The 18,616-nt window shown below is 41.2% G+C and overlaps 1 protein-coding gene across 3 annotated transcripts; it reads right to left on the bottom strand.

Annotated features, from left to right (window-relative positions):
- Nucleotides 1-179: 179 nt before the first annotated feature.
- DSCC1 (DNA replication and sister chromatid cohesion 1) lies at nt 180-17,021 on the bottom strand. Of its 3 annotated transcripts, none has more exons than XM_036080374.2 (9): nt 16,531-17,021; nt 14,166-14,334; nt 11,261-11,395; nt 8,956-9,046; nt 7,707-7,845; nt 6,976-7,028; nt 6,638-6,792; nt 3,963-4,001; nt 180-1,323 (listed from the first exon to the last, which is right to left on the bottom strand). In XM_036080374.2, exons 1-9 carry the CDS (start codon nt 16,707-16,709, stop codon nt 1,279-1,281), a joined length of 1,005 nt encoding a protein of 334 aa, XP_035936267.2. In that variant the 5' UTR covers nt 16,710-17,021; the 3' UTR covers nt 180-1,278. The 3 variants fall into 3 exon arrangements, with proteins under 3 accessions (XP_035936267.2, XP_035936266.2, XP_035936268.2); XM_036080373.2 differs by having other exon boundaries at nt 3,963-4,111; nt 16,531-17,018; XM_036080375.2 differs by lacking the exon at nt 3,963-4,001 and having other exon boundaries at nt 16,531-17,020.
- Between the last annotated feature and the right edge of the window lie 1,595 nt (nt 17,022-18,616).

The following is an 18,616-nucleotide window of genomic DNA, read 5'->3' as shown; positions in this document are numbered from 1 at the left end:
GCGGGGAGTAGGTGGGGGTCTTAGAACAGGGATACATGAAACCAGGAGAAGGGGGGTGTCCCGCTGGTTTGCTGTGTGAAGGGACACCATGAACCATTGGGCCCCCGTGATTGAAGCGGTGAAACATGTAATTAGACCCCAGGTAGTCTAACTCAAACTTCAGAGTCCTCACTAGGTACTGCTGCCTCAGTATTTTATTTTTTAAATAATTTTACATACATACAAAACATTTATTGAAAAGACAAATATTTTGAAGCCATCGACATTTGCAGTTCATGTACAAGAGAATAAAACAGTTGTAAATTTCAGTAACAGTTAAATCTTGGGTTAGGTAATTGTGGATTTCGCATTAACATTTTTTCAACCTTGGATCAGATTTATCTTTGGCCTAAGCCCTCAAACTGTCCTGGTGACAGGTTTATTAGCTAAGTTAAAATTAATCTGACCTTTGGTCTAAATGAATACAAATCAGGAAAATAAAGCTATAAAGGAACTTTATCAAGCATTCCAAAACGCATCAGACATTACTTGCAGTTTTCCAGTACTACCCGTGTCAGTTTTCTCCATTACAGGATTATAAATTGCTCTATTAGTATTCTTCACGTAAGATTGAGGATCAAATCCATTTCATCCCAAAGTGCACATGGACATCAGCCAGGCAACACAGCAGCTATTACCAAGCCAATTTCATCAATGCAAATGACTAAGTTAGGTAACAGAGGATCTAGTGACTCCCTGTCTTGGTGGAATGTTGAAAATAGAGGGGAAATCACTTGAGAAATGACATTTAAGTGAATAAATAATTACTCTTCTAGGAAACTATTACTATTTAGTTCTCTGAAAAAGCCTTTAAATTTGTTAATGATTAGAACGTCAAATCCTAATTAAAGGAATGCAATTTTAAATATAAAAAAGGCAACACTTTTCTATAAATAAAACCACATAAACTCAAGATATACTAAATATAGGGAATAACTTTCTTTTGTCCTTGTTTACACTGTATGCGTAATGAAAAAATAACTTGAAAGATATAGAAATATCCTATTACATTTAAGGGAAAAAGAGCAGTAGTTTCAAAATGCTTAGGATTAGGAGAAAAATGTTGCAAAGTATGTTTCTTAAAATCTGGAATACAAACATATGCAATAATCTTTTTCTTATAACCATCAACTTTATGAAGCAACTTTAGTCCCAAAGAACAGACTGTTGTTCTTTTAAGAAATGGGTCTTCTGGAATTGTAAACTTTAACACCATTTTGTATTGAAGAGCGAGAATATTTAGTGAGTAATGCACCTATGGTTTGCTTCTCTCCACACAAATCTCTGTGGAAACAATAAAAAAAAAAAAAGAATAGCATGAATATGTTAGGGAACATAATATTCACAGTGCTAGTTATTTATATCTCTCTTGCCTAAGTCCATCTTTCCAACAAGCATAAGGATGTGTGTCTGTGGGAGAGACAGGGTAGGGAGTGGTTACTAAGCCTTAATTGAACTAGGTACTTTACATGTATTACCTCATTTAACCACAGAAAGAGTAAAAGTAATGTATTATTTAACCCCACATTAGATATGGGGCTCAGGTAGTCAAGGATGGAACCAAACTTCGCTGCCAGGTCTGCATGACTTCTAAGTCCAATTTTTTTTTTTCCATTATATCACACAGGCTCCAAATTAGAAATACAAGCCATGTGATATAGGAAGGTCTAGACACGGAGACCCTGGATCCTAAGCTACTTGTGTGTGCTTATTTATGTTACCCACCCTTCCTGAATTTTAGCTTCGTCTTGTATACCCAAAGAGGAGAAGGACTATGACTGGAACAAAGGAGATGAAGGAAGAATGAGAGGACATGAGCTGGAGAAGGGAGCAAGGGCAAAGTCATACAGGGCCTTAAAGAACATGGAAAGAAGTTGTGATTTAATTCTAAGTATAAAGGGAAGTCACTAGGAGGGTTTTCATTAATGGAAAAGCAGAATGTGATCTAAGTTTTAAATAATGGAGGCAATGAGTTGATGATTATGGAAGCTAAGTGGTGAGTACATGGCGGGTTCATTATGTTATACTGTCACTTTTGAATGTTTAAAATTTTCCAAAATAAAAAGTTTGAAAAGTGGGACAGGAGAAGAGGGGAAAAATATAAGTAGGGAGACCAATTCAGAGGCAGGTACTAGATGATCCATTAGGATTTGCTCATAGTTTGAACCAGGGAGCAAGAGAAGAAAAAGACAAGTATGATTCCCAGACTTTTTGCTTGAGTAACTGGATTAATGGTGGTGATGTTACTGAGAGGTGGAAGATGGGGTTAGGACAAGGTGGAACCACAGTTCTGTTGTGAGCATGTCAGGTTTGAAATTCCTCTTAGATATCCAAGTGGAAATGTTCAATAGGCAGCTAGATAAGAGAAACTGGAACTCAGGGAAAAGATCAAATATGAAGATAAAATTAGGAAGTCATTAAGTTTAAATCCAGGTCTAGATGAGGGCACCAAGGGAAAAAATATAAATGGAAAAGCAGATGGTCAAGAATAGTCCTGGAGCACACCAACATTTAAAGATTGGAAAGAACAGGGAGACATGAGAAAGAGACAGAAAAGGAGCTGCCTCGGGAGAGAAGGGACAAAAATGATGTGTTTCAAGTAGAAAGTGGTCCACAGTGTCCAAGAGTTCTAAGAGGCCAAGTAAACAAGGACAGACAGTTGACCACTGAAATGTAGAAAGACAGATGCCAACAGGTTAAGGAAAGAATGGGAGACGAAGCAGAAAGGAGTACACAAACTTTCAAAAGGAATTTCTTGTGACGGAGAGCAGAGGGTATGGGGTCCAGTAGGTTGTTGTTTTTTGAAATGAGCAATACTACAGTATACCATATATTGATGGGAATAATCCAGCAGGTAGGGAGACATCAGTATCACAGGGGGAAAATGATAACTAGAGGATGTATGTCTTTAATAAGGCCAGAGGGATGGATCTAGTGCAGGAGGAGGACTGGCCTTAGGAGCAGGGATGGTTCATGCATTATAGAGGAAGGACTGCAAAGGGAGTATGTATGGACATAATACAAAGAGACTGGCAGGTTTGGCGGTAGGAAAGAAGTTGTCCTTGTCTTTTCTCATCTGTTTCTATTTTCTCAAGAAACGAGGTCACAAGCTGAAGGTGAAGAGGAAAAAGAAGGTATTGATGACATGAAAAGCAAAAATATGAAAAGTGAGCTCCAAGGGTAGAAAAGTTTCCTTAGGAAACGGTGCTTTGCCAAGGACCCAGGTACATACCACTCAAGCTCTTAAGTAAGACTGGCAAGTTCCATTGTGTCTTTTTCTACAGGAAATTTGTCATCTGCTCCACGTGTAGGCACAGAGTAAGCAGAAAAGTTGAGTTTTATCTTTGTGGATTTTTTTTGCCAGAGAGGTGTGACAAGGGGTAGAAAGGGCCATAGGAGCAAAGCATGCCCAGTAGAAGCTAGAGACCCTGAGCAGGAAATCCAACCTGGGTAAAGGGAGGAGAGGACACGAGAGCTAAGACACAGTGAAGAGGTGGCAGCATTAGTACATTTGAGGTCCTGTAAACAGTGACTAATGAGCTAGGTAGTTCTTCTGCAATCTGGCATCTACCAAAATGTTAAAGTGAGGCATCAGGAAAGAGAGGAGGTGTCCATCAGAGAGAGGGTTTGCTTTAGAGCCATAGTGGGGTATGCAGTCTGAGTGGGCCTCAAAGAGCTGCAGTTTTGCAGGGAGGAGGGCAGAGAAGTGGTTTTAGAGGCAGCATGAGAAAGAAAGACAACACATTCCCCACCTCCAGGATCAGAAGTTGTGAAGAATGACAGAGAAGACAGCCACGACTTGAAAAAGTTTCAAAGGAAGCCATGTCCTCAGGGAACACTCAAAAAAAAAAAAAAAAAAAAAAAGTGTCCTAATCATAAATCTAAAACCCCTATGCTACAAAGAACTCTCAAAATCCACTTACTGAATATATGGAGCAATGTCTTCTTCTGTCCACTTTTCCCTTAGAGAGAACAGACTGTTAAAACGTTCTTGATTATCCTCAGGCAAATCATCTACTTTTAGCAAAAATATGATTTCTGGTCTTGAGTGTCTATCCACCAAGGCTAACCCCTATTTAAAAATGAAATGAAAAAGGGCAGTTAAAATAACGGTCTAGTGTCTAAATACGACTCATTCTTTTACCTTTAGGTTTGGCTGAGCCCAAGCCGCTAAAAATGTCGGCTATGTCAAACTTACACAAACTACCCAGAAACCCTCAATAGCCTTTTTCATAAAAAGAGCTCCATTAAACAGTGAATTCTCCTTTTCCCTTCTACAATCTGGCTTCTGCTGCTCAATTTATCAGGTTAGCTCTAGTTCAAAGTCACCAATGACCTGTCATTGCCAAATCTAGTGGGCCCTTTCCTTGGATTTGCTAGCCCTGTTTTCTTCATTAATGTTGCTTCCTCCCTCTTTGAATCTCCATCGCTGACATCACCGTCTCATTATTTTCCTCCTAACTCAATGTTGTAGTTCCTTGGGGTTCCTACCCTGATCCCTCGACTTGTCTCACTGTCACTGTCCTGAGTGGCTCGACTCACCTCGACTAAACCTAGGACTGCAAACACTACTTACTTGCTAATGACAGTAACATAGGCTTCTTCATCTCAAATTGCTCTTCCGAGAACGAGCACAAGAACTCTATATCCAAACCTATCTATGAACCCATTGTGTTTGTTACCCAAAACTGCTCTTATCCCATTATCCTAGGAAACCATGAAACCTGGGCATTATCCTCGATTCCATTATTCAAACCCCGTACCTACATGGTCACTTAATCCTATAGATTTTAAGGCCTCAACATGTCCCTTATCCATTCTCCATCACCTATTTCTTTGGCCAGTACTTTCTTAGCTAGGAGTACGTAACTATAGAGAACCTGGAGATTTCTCCTTTTTCATAATCTAGCCAACCTTCCATCCAACCATCCTCAATGTCATAGTGTTCTTTCTAAAAGGCAAAATTCATCAGGTAGCTCTTCTGATGTCACTAAAAGGCCCCAGAGAGCTTTCTAAATAGGAATGAAATTCCTTAGCACAGACCATAGTGTCCCTCACTGACTCACCAGCACCTTTTACTCTAGTCCTGCATCCCTACTAATAGTGCCCCAATTTGTATCCCTCCATGCCTTGGAACATGAGCTCTCCTGGGTCCTCATCTCTGCCCTTCCATCTAGAGTTCATAGTTCATCCTTTCAAACTCAGCAGCTCAAACAGCCATACCTTCAGAAAATCATCCCCGATCGACCAGTCAGATGGATAAGTCCCTTTTCTTTGCTCCCATAACATCTTGTACATGCCCTTCCCATGACACAGATCACTCTACATTATAAGAAAGGATTTATACATGTAATGTGCACCCCCCCATCTCCAGAGCCCAGGCTGAGGACCCTGACAGCACGTGGTTTTCTTCTCAGCATCTAGCATGGTGCCTAGACATAAAAGGAACTCTAAATATTGAGCAAATCCTTTCACGCTGTAACAAATACTTACTGAGCATACCCTGAGCATACGCCAGGCAGAATGCTGTACATTGGCAAGCAACAGTGAACAAAATTCTATCACAGTGGAGAGTGGGAAACACCCATAATTAAACATTTTCCCAGAGCTAAGCGGTGAGTGCCAGGAAGGAAAAATACAGGGTGCTCTGACAAAGTAAAACAGGAGGCATTTTTTTTTTAGAAAAAAGAAAAGCGTCCTTGAGGAAATGACTCAAAGATGAATAGGAGGTGGCAAGGCGAAATTACAAAGAAGGTCATTCTAGAACAAAAAGCCTTGTGGGCAGGTCCTAAGGTAGGAGAGAGCTTGATGATCTTGAAAACCTGAAAGATGGCTGGTATGCAGTGAGCAGGAGAGAAGGAGGAAGAGATGGAGCTATAAGGGAGATGATGAAGTGTTTTGTAGGCCAAGATACAAATCCTGGATTTTTTTTTTTTTAAGATTTTATTTATTTATTTGAGAGAGAGAGAGAAGGAGCATGCACACGAGTGCACAAGCAGAGGGGAGGGGGGAGGGGAGGAGGGAGAGGGAGAAGCAGACTCCCCACTGAGCAGGGAGCCCGATGCAGGACTCGATCCCAGGACCCTGGGATCATGACCTGAGCCAAAGGTAGACGCTTAACCCACTGAGCCACCCAGGCGTCCTCCTGGATTTTCTATCTTAAATGCTACAGGCAACCATTAAATCATTAAGGATGACGTTCATCTAATCTGACTGGCATTTTTCAAAGGTCATTCTAGCAGCACTGCAGAGAATGGATCGGAGGTGGGCAAAATTAAAAGTACAGAGGGCCCGCTGAGGGACTCCATTGCTCTTTGTAGCCAGACAAACATGACAGTGGACTACAACAGTGCTGGTGGGAACAGAAATGCAGCAGGTGGGAAGCAGGATTAACTGCACACAGGCCTGAGGGATCTCACTGAGGCGACAGAAACGTCCTAAAACTAGTGTCGGACTGAATGTATAGTCTGCTCCTAATGGAGATGGTGGCTAGGAAAATAAAGTGGCTCCAAGCTCAGTGGCAATACAGATTTCATGTCACCCAGTAACTAACGAGACCCCATTGAGTTATGGTAGCCATCACTACTGCTAACCTTACCTTAAGCTGATCAAGCCTAGTTATCATTCCTTCGGGAACACTCTGTTGCCACACTTCTTGAAACTCAGCAAGGTTAAATTTCACTGCATTCTGAAGGAGCATCTGTGCTGTTGCTCTGCATATTTTATCAGCACTCAGTGCAAAATAAACTTCACCTAAGGAAGAGGAAGTTTCATATTGTCTTCTGACAATTCAATACACTACAACTGTATCCTTTTCCCCAGCGCAATTTCTCAGAAAAAATTACACACAACTCACCTCCTGCAAACCCAGGCACACGTTTCAGAAAGGCATACCAATCTTAACACAAACAAGTTAAAATATTTTCCAAATCTTACCTTCCTCTACATATTTCTTTCCATAACATTTAAGACAGTGTGCAATCATTTCCCTGAAAAATTTAAAACACTCCTTTGAAAAGTTATCAATACATTTTTATGCATTATATCTTAAACACCACTGCTAACTAAAAACTTAAGATATAAATTTGAGATTTGAAATACTAAGTGATTTTGGTTGCCAAGTAAAATTTTACAGGAGGAACTAACTAAAATATACTGGAAGGCTACTATGTGCCAGGCCCATGCTAAACATTTTTTCATGAATTACGTAAGCATACGTTATCACAAGATAACTCACGCATCATTATTTTTTTTTTTTTTTTTAAAGATTTTATTTATTTATTTATTTGACAGAGAGAGAGAGAAAGCAAGAGCAGGAACACAAGCAGGGGGAGTGGGAGAGGGAGAAGCAGGCTTCCCACCGAGCAAGGAGCCTGATGTGGGACTCGATCCCAGCACCCTGGGATCATGACCCAAGCCAAAGGTAGACGCTTAACGACTGAGCCACCCAGGCACCATTCTTTATATTTTTTAAGGTAGGAAAAAAAAAGATGATGCACATTTATTCAGTCCAGTGACCAAAACTCCTAAGTCCTTCCTGGTTCTATTATTTTTTAAATTTCTGTAAGACATCAAAATATAGTCTACTCCCTATGTTTAGTTGCACCCTGGGAAATAATTTTCTTTCCTTTAAGGAAGTTTGGAAAGACAGTAATTAAAATACTTACTCTGGCTCCAATGGTCCAAGTTCCTGAAGGCAAGTATTCAAAGGAACTTTATCAAAAGACCAAGATTCAGAATCCACAAGCTGAGTTACGTGATTCAGAAGTTTCATCTCATAATCAAATTCAAGAATCCTCCAATAACCTACAAATTCCCAAAGTACATTGTAAGCAAATTAATTGGCTAATAGATTGATAAAGAAGCAGTGTGCTCTTGCCCAGTACAAAAAAGAGACACTAGAAGTCTTAGCTTTCTTTATAAGCAAGGCTTCTTTTTATGCTTTTCTCCTAATCATTACGAATTGTGTCTGGAGAGAAACCCTAGTGGTTTTTAAAAAGTACCTTACATATGACTCATTTTTTTCAAGTGCTTTAATAATGATTTCAGAATAATCTTGTCAATCTAAATGGAAATGCAGTGATTTCAAGAGAACATTGTACAAATGAGGTGAAGGTTGTAGGTTGGATATCCCACATGGTGATCTCCACTCTGGGGCACTGGCATGGTTATAACTCTCATCTAGTTGTCTTGCAGAGGTGTTCTTGGGCTCATAAAGAAGCCTAGGTCACTCAAGAGTCAACAGACTCAGAGGTATGATATGAACCGGTAGCAAGATAAAGGCTGGACATCAAGATACCTTTCCCTATTCTTGTGAAAGATCACAAAATGCCAACTGATCATTGAAGGCACCACCACCTCTGGAGAAACAAATCAAGTACAAATCCACCATTTCCAAGGGAGAATGTTACTATGGCTATTCTGAAAAAATAAAGGCAACATTAGAAAAGGGAGTGTGTGATGTCAATCCGAGAAAATGCCAGGAATAATCTATGCACCCCTCGACACATACCAAAATTTTATCCATCCCCAGGCAAGAAGTGAAAAATGCAGAGGGTTGCATTAAAATCCACTGGTTTCTAACCTCAACATTCATGGTACCCATATACTGTAGCAATTAACAGCAGGCATCCATAATTTAAAACTTTATTTCCAATGTTTAGGATCAAATATGCCTCAAGAAAAAGCCCTGTAAGGAGTGGTTGGAGTCACTGGTCACAGTTGGACCTCTTCATGTAAACATCACATGTAGTCTCTACCCCACATCCAAAAACATAAATATCATCAGCTTTAAGCCCAAAAGAAGATTAAATAGATAATATGCAATGGGATGAAGAGGTCCATAAATTTCTTTCTCACATGATGCTGGTGGAAACAGAAAATTCCATCATTAATAATTATGATAAGTAATGCTACCTTCAATCTCACAGGCATTTAGAACTTGTAACTGGGCCATTATTTCTTCCTCGCTTGCCTGAATTTGATCAAGCAAATCTTCAGTTGTATACTGAAACAAGGAAAAAAGAAAAAAAAAAACATTCTAAGTCCTTTGAAGAATATTTTTTTAGACTTACCGAATTTGAGAGAATAGATACATAGAACAGATTAAGGCAATATTTACACTATAGTTCAATTTCTTCTAATAACGTGTAATGATTACTACATGAAATCTAAGAAGAAAATATAGGGGTAAATCTTTGTGATGTCGAATTTAGCCATAGTTTCGTAGATAGTATGCCAAAAACACAAGCAGCAAAAGAAAACAGATAAATTGGATTTTATCAAAATGAAAAACTTTTGTACTTCATCAAAATATCAATGCAAAAGGACAAATATTGTATAATTCCACTTGTATGGGATATTTAGAATAGTCAAATTCACAGAGATGAAAAGTAGAATGAATAGTGATTGTCAGAGTATGGGAGCAGGGGAGACTGGGGAGTTGGTGTTTAATGGGTATATAGTTTCATCTTGGGGAAGATGAAAGGTTTCTATGGATGCATGGTGGTCATGGTTGCATAATAGTGTGAATGTACTTAATGCCACAGAACTATACACACAAAAATGGTTAAAATGGTGAATTTTATGTTATGTATATTTATCACAATTTTTTTTTTTAATCAAGGAAGTAAAAACACAACCCACAAAATGGGAGAAAATAGAAGCATATTATATATCTGGTAAGGAACTTGTATTTAGACTATATAAAGAATGCTCCTACAACTCAGTAATACAGTGACAAATAACCGAATAATTGGACAAAGGAGTTCCTGGATCGACGCTTTTCAATGAAATATAAATAGTCAAGAAGCACATAAAAAGATGCTCAACATCATCAGTCATCAGGGAAATGCACATGAAAACCATGATGATACCACTTCAAATCCACTGGTATTGATATAAAAAAAGACAGATAATAACAAGTGTTGTCAGGGAGGTGGAGATATTGGAGTCCTCATACAATGGGAATGTAAAATGGTGCAGCCACTTTGGAAACAGTCTGGCAGTTCCTCAAAAAGTTATAAAGAGTTACCATATGACCCATCAATTCCACTCTTATTATGTACATACCCAAAAGAAATTAAAACACAGGCCCACTAGAAACTTGTACATGAATGTTCACAGGAATGTCCTTCATAATAATCAAAATATGGAAAATTACCCATGTTTCTCAACTGATGAATGAATAAAATATGGTATACCCATAAAATGGAGTATTTTTAGCAATAAAGAGAAATAAACTACTGATATATGCTACAACATGAATGAACCTTAAAAAACATCACAAGTCAAAAAAGCCAGTGAGAAAAGGTCACATATCATATGATTCTATTCATATGAAATGCCCAGAAAGAGCAAATCAGGAGCAAATCAAGAGATTGAAAGTAGATTAGTGGTTGCCTAGGGCTGAGTGGGAGAGGGAAGCAGGGAAAGGTAAGATTAGAAGGTAACAGTTAAAATTAGAAGGTACAGGGTTTCCTTGGGGTGATGAAAATATTCTGAACATCATCGTGGTAACTGACCACACAACTCTGTGAATGTCCTAAAACCACTGAATTAAAGTCACTTTAAAATGAGTGAACTGTCTGGTATACAAAATTGTATCTCAATAAAGTGGTTACCAAAAAGAGAAAAAGAAAAAGAAAAAAAGAAGAAAATCAATCAGTCAAAGGAGAAAAAGAGAACATAAATATGGTCTTCAGAATGCCCGTGCAGGTCTATAATTTCAAACTACATTAAAAACTGGAGAATTTTTTTTACTTGGCTTGTAAATAGTTTTCCATACTTTCAGGAATCAGTTAATTTTCACATAATAAGAATACTTTCCATTTCCATAAAATCTTTTTTGAAGAGCCTCTAATTATAATTTTTAATTAAATAAAAATTAATTTATCTTCTAAAAAACATATTCCATAGTTAGGAACCTGTGAAGCTTTCAGCTATGTAAATGACACCAGGATATCTAGGATTTGCTTTAAAGTACTCCTGAAAAAGAAGGAAAAAAAAAAAAAAGTGGGAAGCAGCAGGGGGACAGAAGCAGCGAGATTGACAAAATATTGATAAATGTTCAACTGGGTGATGAATATATGGGGGTCTTTCTGCTTTGGGGTATATCTGAAATTTTCATAATATAAATATAAACACTAAAAGTAAGAATGTCGCCATCAGTGCCTCTAATTATAGTTCTATTTTTTAAGTTTCAAATGAAAATAAGTCTTACTTTTGAATGATTTGAATCCTTTTCTTTTTGACTGTCGGGTCCTTCATAGGTATTTTCCATCAAAAGTTTCTTTAGCTTCTTTAATTTAGGTCTGCATCTTCTTAATTCCCAATAATTATTAGAAAAACCAAAGATCTAGAAAATATAAAGATATAACCTTTTAGGGGCCATTCTAAAAGAAAATTTCATACAAAATTTCAACCAACTCATCCGCTCTCAATAAGAAGAGAGCCAGGTAATCTGCTTTCTACTGAGAAGGCCCCCTCCAGGCATCTCAAGCAAATGGGTGGGTACCTTCAGGAAGATCTTTTCAAACCCCAGTTAAGAAGACATTGCCAATCAGGTCATGATCCTGGAGTCCCAGGATCGAGTCCCATGTCGGGCTCCCCGCTCGGTGGGGAGTCTGCTTCTCCCTCTGACCCTTTCCCCTCTCATGCTCTCTCTCTCTCTCTCTCTCCAATAAATAAATGAAATCTTTAAAAAAAAAAAGAAAAAAAAAAAAAAAGAAGACATTGCCAACACAGTGAGAACCAGTCATTGAGCTCAGTATCTCAAGTGTACTATGGAAACTAGGGTATGCCCAGAAAAAGAATGATCAGGATGGTGACGATTCTGCAAACCTGATGGAAACAATAGAAAATGAATATTTTAGGCTGGAAAACAAAAAATAAAGAAGACAGGATCACAGTCTTCAAATGATGAAGGGATGTTAAAGGAGAGAGAATCCTTGTTCTACGTTGCTTATGGTTTCAAAATCTAGCAGAAAGTTAAGGAAGAAATATTTCTTTTCAGTGCAAGAACTTCCTACTATCTAGAGTTGCAGCTAATTCCTTATTGAGAAACAGTGAGAGGCTCATCACTCAAAGCAATCCAGGTGACGGTGGCTACCTGATGGGTGAGTCTGTTACCCCTCCCTACCTCTGGGACTCGCCAATATCTAGCACTTGGTAGGTACCCAGTAAGTGGTTCACATAAATAAGGAAAAAAGGCTGAACTGGATTATATGCAGGGTGCCTTCCAACTCTAAAATGCAAGGTCAGGGGATGCTTCTACTTTCAAACTAGTACAAGGCTTAATGGATTAGAAAGGCCTAGCCAAACCTGATGGTAATGTTGTTGAACCCGAGGATTCCAAAAGAGGAGCTTAACACCAAACCGAAAAGCTCAATTTCATCCACGGTTCACAAACTGACAGGCTGCTGGCTATACGCAAAGCACGGATGCTGGTGTGTTGCCTTGTGTTGTGTGGAAGGGACAGGAATATAGTACAGAGCTGAAACTAGCTGCTGACATGGAAATATTAGAGGAGGTTTTGTCCCAAGATCTAAATGTCAAGGTTTACCTGAAAACAAGAAGTCAGAAGATCTGGCAGCTCTGGGCCTGCTTTCCCACAAGGCCAAGCTGTGGCCGCCCACCTACGTGGGACTTGTGTTCTTCAATTTGCCACAGACCCCACCATTCTCTATTATTGCAGACTGGTAACCACTACCATTTTATCAGCAGCACCCTGCTTGGCCCACGTGCATTCCTCACCTAGCCCTTCTAGGCATCTGAAGTGCAACCACAGATGAAACCTTTAGTTGGTAGATCTTTGGGGCGCTCCAGTCAGTTAAGTGTCTGCCTTTGGCTCAGGTCATGATCCCGGGGTCCTGGGATCTAGCCCTGCAATGGGCACCCTGCTTAGTGGGAAGTCTGCTTCTCCCCCTCCCTTTCTCCCTCCCCCGACTCCACTTGTGCTTTCTCTCTCAAATAAATAAAATCTTAAAAAAAAAAAAAAAAAAAACCTTAGTTGGGGTAGATCTGTTACACTTTACCCAGTCTCAGTGCACAGAATTTCCATAACGAGAGCTCAGAAGTACTCCCATATTGTTATACCCCTGCAAAAACACCTACAAAACAGGTATGCGATGAAAAAGTAACATCTTTTACAAAAGGCTGAACTGCCCATATTTCTAGTTAATTACAATTGAACCAAAATAGAAAATTTACTGGAAGTTATTCTGTTCTAGCAACACCATGGGTCACTGACATTTCCCAGTATTTTCCTTTATTTCTATTCCAATTCTAAGGCAGTAGTTGGCCTAAAGTCATTCTGAGAGAATTATGGGCTATGTTTTGATCATGACGTGTGTAATAATCTAGCCAGGATGGAGACTTCTATTTGGTATCTATAAGCAGTAGTCTCCCTAATAATTAAGAATTTATTATGCATGGCTAGAGGCAGTAATGAGCTAAACCGAGGTAAGAAACACACCTGCCTCAAAAATTCAAATTTCTTCATTTCTCCACCTCATAACCATTACTTAAGGCATTAGTTGTGGTTTGAGGGAGTCTCCTTTCAAAACATATCTACAGTAAGACTTACTAAAAATAGGTAAAACTTTTAGAATATATCACCTAATAACAAACTTTCCATGTTGCAGAAAATGGTCATCTTGTCTAGGACTTAAAAATCAAATAGGGAAAATAAGCCAACTTCACAAGACTCCAAACAATGCTGAAAAATTTTAAATTTCATTAGAGAACTTTTCAGATCCCCTGTGATTATACATTTCACAACTAAAGATTTTTTAAAAGATTTATTTTATTTATTATTTTAGAGAGGGGGTAGGGGCAGAAGGGAGAGGGAGTGAATCTCAAGCAGACTCCCCCGCTGAGCACAGAGCCAAACTCAAAGCCCATCTCAGGACCCTGAGATCATGACCTGAGCCAAAAGCCAAGAGTCAGATGCTTAAGTGACTGAGCCATCCAGGTGCCCCCATACCTAAAGATTCTATTTTTTTAATGTTAAATTTATTTATTTTTTTATTATGTTATGTTAATCACCATACATTACATCATTATTAAAGGCAATATTAGCACATGGGTTGTGATTCTCATATAAATTAGAAGGCAGAGAACAGTACCTCAGTGTGAATAATGTTACAATGCGTTTCCTCCATCTTCAGCTGGTCCGGAGTTTTACAACCAGGAATAAAAAGCAACATATTGGAAGTGTCTGCTGTTCTCAAGTCATACGTTTTGTCTTTACTGCACAGCACAGCCTGCTCATCTTTATCACCCCGAATCACAAGACTGCAGGAAAATGGGAAAAGAAAATACATGGTTTAGAGACAACAATGGACATCTTCATTATAAACAGTTCCAAAATCCTCTAGGCTTGTAGAATTTAAAATTAAGTCTTGAGGCTGTGTCTGGCCCCTATTTTCATCACCCTCGAGCACATGTTGGGCTCACAAAGCAAGGGGGGGGCCTGTTGAGAGACAGAGGGGCACCAGGTGGTCTCACTAAGGAACAATAATTCAACATGAGTAAGAAAGATCCAAAGAGGCCAAGAGGCCAACTATCACCACGTGGCATCTTCATGCAAACTGCTTGGAAGAGCACAAGACAAACCATCCAGTAACTTCGGTCAAGATGTCAATTTCCTAAACCATGTTAAAGCAATACTTCTCAAACCTATGCATAGGTACCTCAGGGAATCTTGTTAAAAAACTGAATCCCAATCTACAGGTCTGGGATGGGACCCAGGATTCTGCATTTCTAACAGGCTCCCAGATGATCATCACGCTGTTGGTCCTGGTACCCAACTAAGAGTGGGTCTTCTTTTTTTTTTTTTTTTTAATTAATTTATTTATTTATTTGACAGAGAGAGCGAGAGAGGGAACACAAGCAGGGGGCGTGGGAGAGGGAGAAGCAGGCTCCCCATGGAGCAGAGAGCCCGATGCAGGGCTCGATCCCAGGACCCCGAGATCATGACCTGAGCCGAAGGCAGACGCTTAACGACTGAGCCACCCAGGCGCCCCAAGAGTGGGTCTTCTTGTTTTGTTCTGAATATCCCCTAGCAATCAAAGAAGCACCTCCTAGCCTACCCATCAGCTCTGTTGCAAAGAAATTGGGACTTTATAAAGAGAACTGCAATGCTAAATGAAAATATATGAAAAATATATGTTTTCACAAACTGCAGTAAAGTTCTGACAAAGGCTCACCGGTGGAAAAGAGCAAGAAGAGGAGAAGAGGGGAAGGACAGACAAAAGGAAGAAGACTAAAGACAAAGATGATGGGATTGACAACAAGGGCATAGACCCTAGCAGTTTCGTCTGTATAACGTTTAACTCTCCTGTACACTATTCACTTCTTTTAAAGAAATAAAAATAAAACCTGAAATAGAAGAATGTGTAAATGCTTTTTAAAATTAAGACAGTTTAAGTGAGAAGTGTTTTTTTTTTAGTTTCCTAGTGCTAATAACACTTAACAGTCCCAAGTACCCACTCTTCAACATTTATTTCCACATTGCACTATCCATGCTTCAATATTTTGTTTAAACCCGTCCCCTGGCAAAAATGTTTTTTAAAACACACATTTCTAGGTCCTTCTGGATTGCCAGGTGGATGAATAGTAACTGGATAAAAACAAAGTCCGCACACCTGAAGTCCTTTCTTAAACTCCGCGCTCCCCCCAACTCAGCTGGAATGAAAACCAATGAATGAGGCTCCCCTTGGGCTTCCTTAAAGATCCTTTGTGGCTAGCATCTGCAGAGGGCCAGTTAATTATAAGTGTCAGACGAGTAAATATGAAAACTGAAAGCCTGAAGAGTTCAATTTAAAGAAATCTACAAGAGAACAAACTACCTAATAAAATACAGGTGTTGGATGGAGGAAGGGCCGTGCAGAAGAGAAGCAAACCAGAGCCCCTAACTCCTATTTCCAGAAGCTGGGAGCGCACAAATTTGAATGATTCTCTAGACTTCTGCCCTTATGTTTTTTAATCCAGGGTTTTGCAGCAAATGTGTAGCTGACCCAAAATTAGAAACAGCTTCAGATTTCCATTAAATGACCCCACGCCGAGTCTGTGTTTTGAGGGCCTCCCACAATGACCAACTCTGTAGAACGGCTTTCAACTTATTCCCTACAGTCCGACCTACTTATGGAATATAAGTAGAAGGCAAGGAGAAGTGTATAAATATTAGATAGTAGCACTGGATTTTAAGCTAGAATGGCGGAAGTGTTCAGTGCAGTTCCTGGCATCCTGGTTAAGGTCTCCAAAACGTCACTGAGGTTCTCCTTCCTGCTTTGTTTCCGCGGATGCAGGCCTCCCCCAGATGAGCTGGACCAGCCCTCTGTATGACCTCAGTCCCGCTAAGTGGGCGGACCAGCAGTGGCGTGGACTCCTCGGGAAAAAAAGCGCTGGAGAGGAGGCCTCCGGGCAGCTGCGAGCCCTGCGTTCAAATCAAGGCGCGTTTCCGGCCCAGTCTCCCCGCGGGGCAATCACCTGTGCCCGGCCTCCAGCTGCTGGCACAGCGCGGGCTCCAGCTCCAGCAGGCAGAAGTCGCCGGCAGCGGCGCCGGCCCCGGGGCCGAAGCCCAGACAGTGCACCACCGGCAGCAGCTCGGCCGCGTTCAGCTTGGCGATCTGGAGCGTCGCGTCCACCTCCGCGCGGGTCCGCCTCATCGCTACGTCCGGAGGGGGGCCCCGCAGGGCTAATGAGAGAGAACGGAGCTCGGCGAGCAACCCGGACCCTGCGAAAAGTACAAGGAGAAAGGGAAGAGACTTTCAAAAGCGCGCCAAGGCGGCGGGGGGCGTGTTTCCGGGGCGGGGCGTCCGCGGGCGCGTCCAAAGGTCCTCTCCGCGCTGGTCCCGCGGCGGCGGCCGCTCACCCCACGCACGGCCCCGGCTGCGGGAGGAAAGCCACGCTTCCGCGGGGCGATCTCGGCCGGACCTCGTGGGAGCCGCGCTGCCACCCCGCCGAGCGCCAGCGGAACCCTCGCCCACCCCTTCCGCTGCCCCACCTCCGGTTTCCCGCCGGCGCCCCCCTTTCGTCGCCATCAAAATGGTCTCATTCTCCGCCAGGGGCGGGCCTCATGCTAAGTACTCGGCTTGCATCAAGTTATAAATCCTTCACCACAAGCCTTTCAGGTGGCCCCCGTTCCTCCCATTTTGCAAATGAGGCAAGCTCCTGGCCCTGGTGGCACAGCAGGAGGTAGTAAAGTCTGATTCCAGCCCACACTATTGTGGCTCTAAAAACAAGCAACCGGGTTTTATGCAAACACTCTGGATTGGGAGTGAGGCCCTGGTGGAATTGCACAGGGAATCTCACTTCTTTGGGTCTGGGGACCATCGTATCTAGGAGACAATGGCTTGGACTAGATCCATCCATTCATTGAGTAACCAGTCTGAGCTGGGTGTCAGGAGAGGGGCCGAGTCCCCTGACCAGAGCAAAGCAACCTTTCTGGGGCTGGGAAGGGCCTGCAGTCTCCTGGGAAAACACACACACAGACTCGCCACTGCAGGATGTGTAAGCTGTTCACTCAGCTTTCTCTGTAGTGTCTTCCAGACCAAATTTTACAATGAATACAACGTTTTAAGAGAAAAGCTCATCCATATAAGTACACGCATTAATAGCTTGTAAGAGCATAATGTAAACTCTCCCAGGGATCCTGCAGCCTCCATTTGGGACATTTGCTGCCCCTGACAGCTGAGGCAGCCTGGGAGGAATGTTCCACTAGTAATGTAAATCAGACCTTGGTTAAAGTAAAAGAAGGAGGTGGGTGGGTGGGAAGGTGAGTGAGGGGTTGAATTCAAGGGAAATGAGCAAGCATTTTCTTTCAACTTCTGGGTGAAATTATATGCAACTACAGAGTAGGGCATCCCAGGGGCATGGGTGGTGCTTTAGTTGGTGGTAGAAAGGTTGGTTCCTTTTTTTTAAGATTTTATTTATATGAGAGAGAGACACACAGCGAGAGAGGGAACACAAGCAGGGGGAGAGGGAGAAGCAGGCCTCCCGCCGAGCAGGGAGCCCGATGCGGGCGGGGCTCCATCCCGGGACCCCGGCACCATGACCAGAGCCGAAAGGAAGACGCTCAACGACTGAGCCACCCAGGCGCCCCGAAAGGTTGGTTCCTATGATCTACTTCTTCATTAACCTTTTTTAATACACCTGAATGCAAGGACTATGATGGAGAAAAATGTTGACTATGTAAGGCGGTTGCATGATAAGAAATTTATGAATTGGAAGAGAATCATCCATGGCAGGTGCACTATTGACTGGAAGCAGCTTAGTGTATGAAGAATGCTGGCATTTACGTCAGGCGCCTGGCTTGGAATCTGAACTCTGCTCTCACTAGTTTTGTGACTTTGTTTCTCTCATTCCAACTTCCTTATCTGTAAAAAGAAGATAATAATACCTACATTCTAAAATGCATGGAAAGCAAAGGATATTTTTTAAATGGCAGCTTTTTGTTATTGGTATTTATTAGTTATTATTATTATTTGTTTTTAAGTAATACTAATAATATCCAATTCTATTCTGGCAGGGAGCTGGACCTTGGTTCCTCTCTTAAAATGGAATGATAGTCTAT

This window comes from Halichoerus grypus, chromosome 5 (genome assembly GCF_964656455.1).
Source record: "Halichoerus grypus chromosome 5, mHalGry1.hap1.1, whole genome shotgun sequence".
NCBI classification, from domain to species: domain Eukaryota; kingdom Metazoa; phylum Chordata; class Mammalia; order Carnivora; family Phocidae; genus Halichoerus; species Halichoerus grypus.
This window is presented reverse-complemented; position numbering and strand designations above follow the sequence as displayed.

What these genes read in the sequence shown, in the direction of transcription:
- DSCC1 (XM_036080373.2), bottom strand. Translation starts at nt 16,709, where the DNA reads ATGAGGCGGACCCGCGCGGAGGTGGACGCGACGCTCCAGATCGCCAAG. An exon ending in CTAGGCTTGATCAGCTTAAG is followed by an intron (nt 4,112 to 6,637) that starts GTAAGGTTAGCA and finishes ATTTTTAAATAG; the next exon opens with GGGTTAGCCTTGGTGGATAG. An exon ending in GACATTGCTCCATATATTCA is followed by an intron (nt 1,324 to 3,962) that starts GTAAGTGGATTT and finishes TTGTTTCCACAG; the next exon opens with AGATTTGTGTGGAGAGAAGC.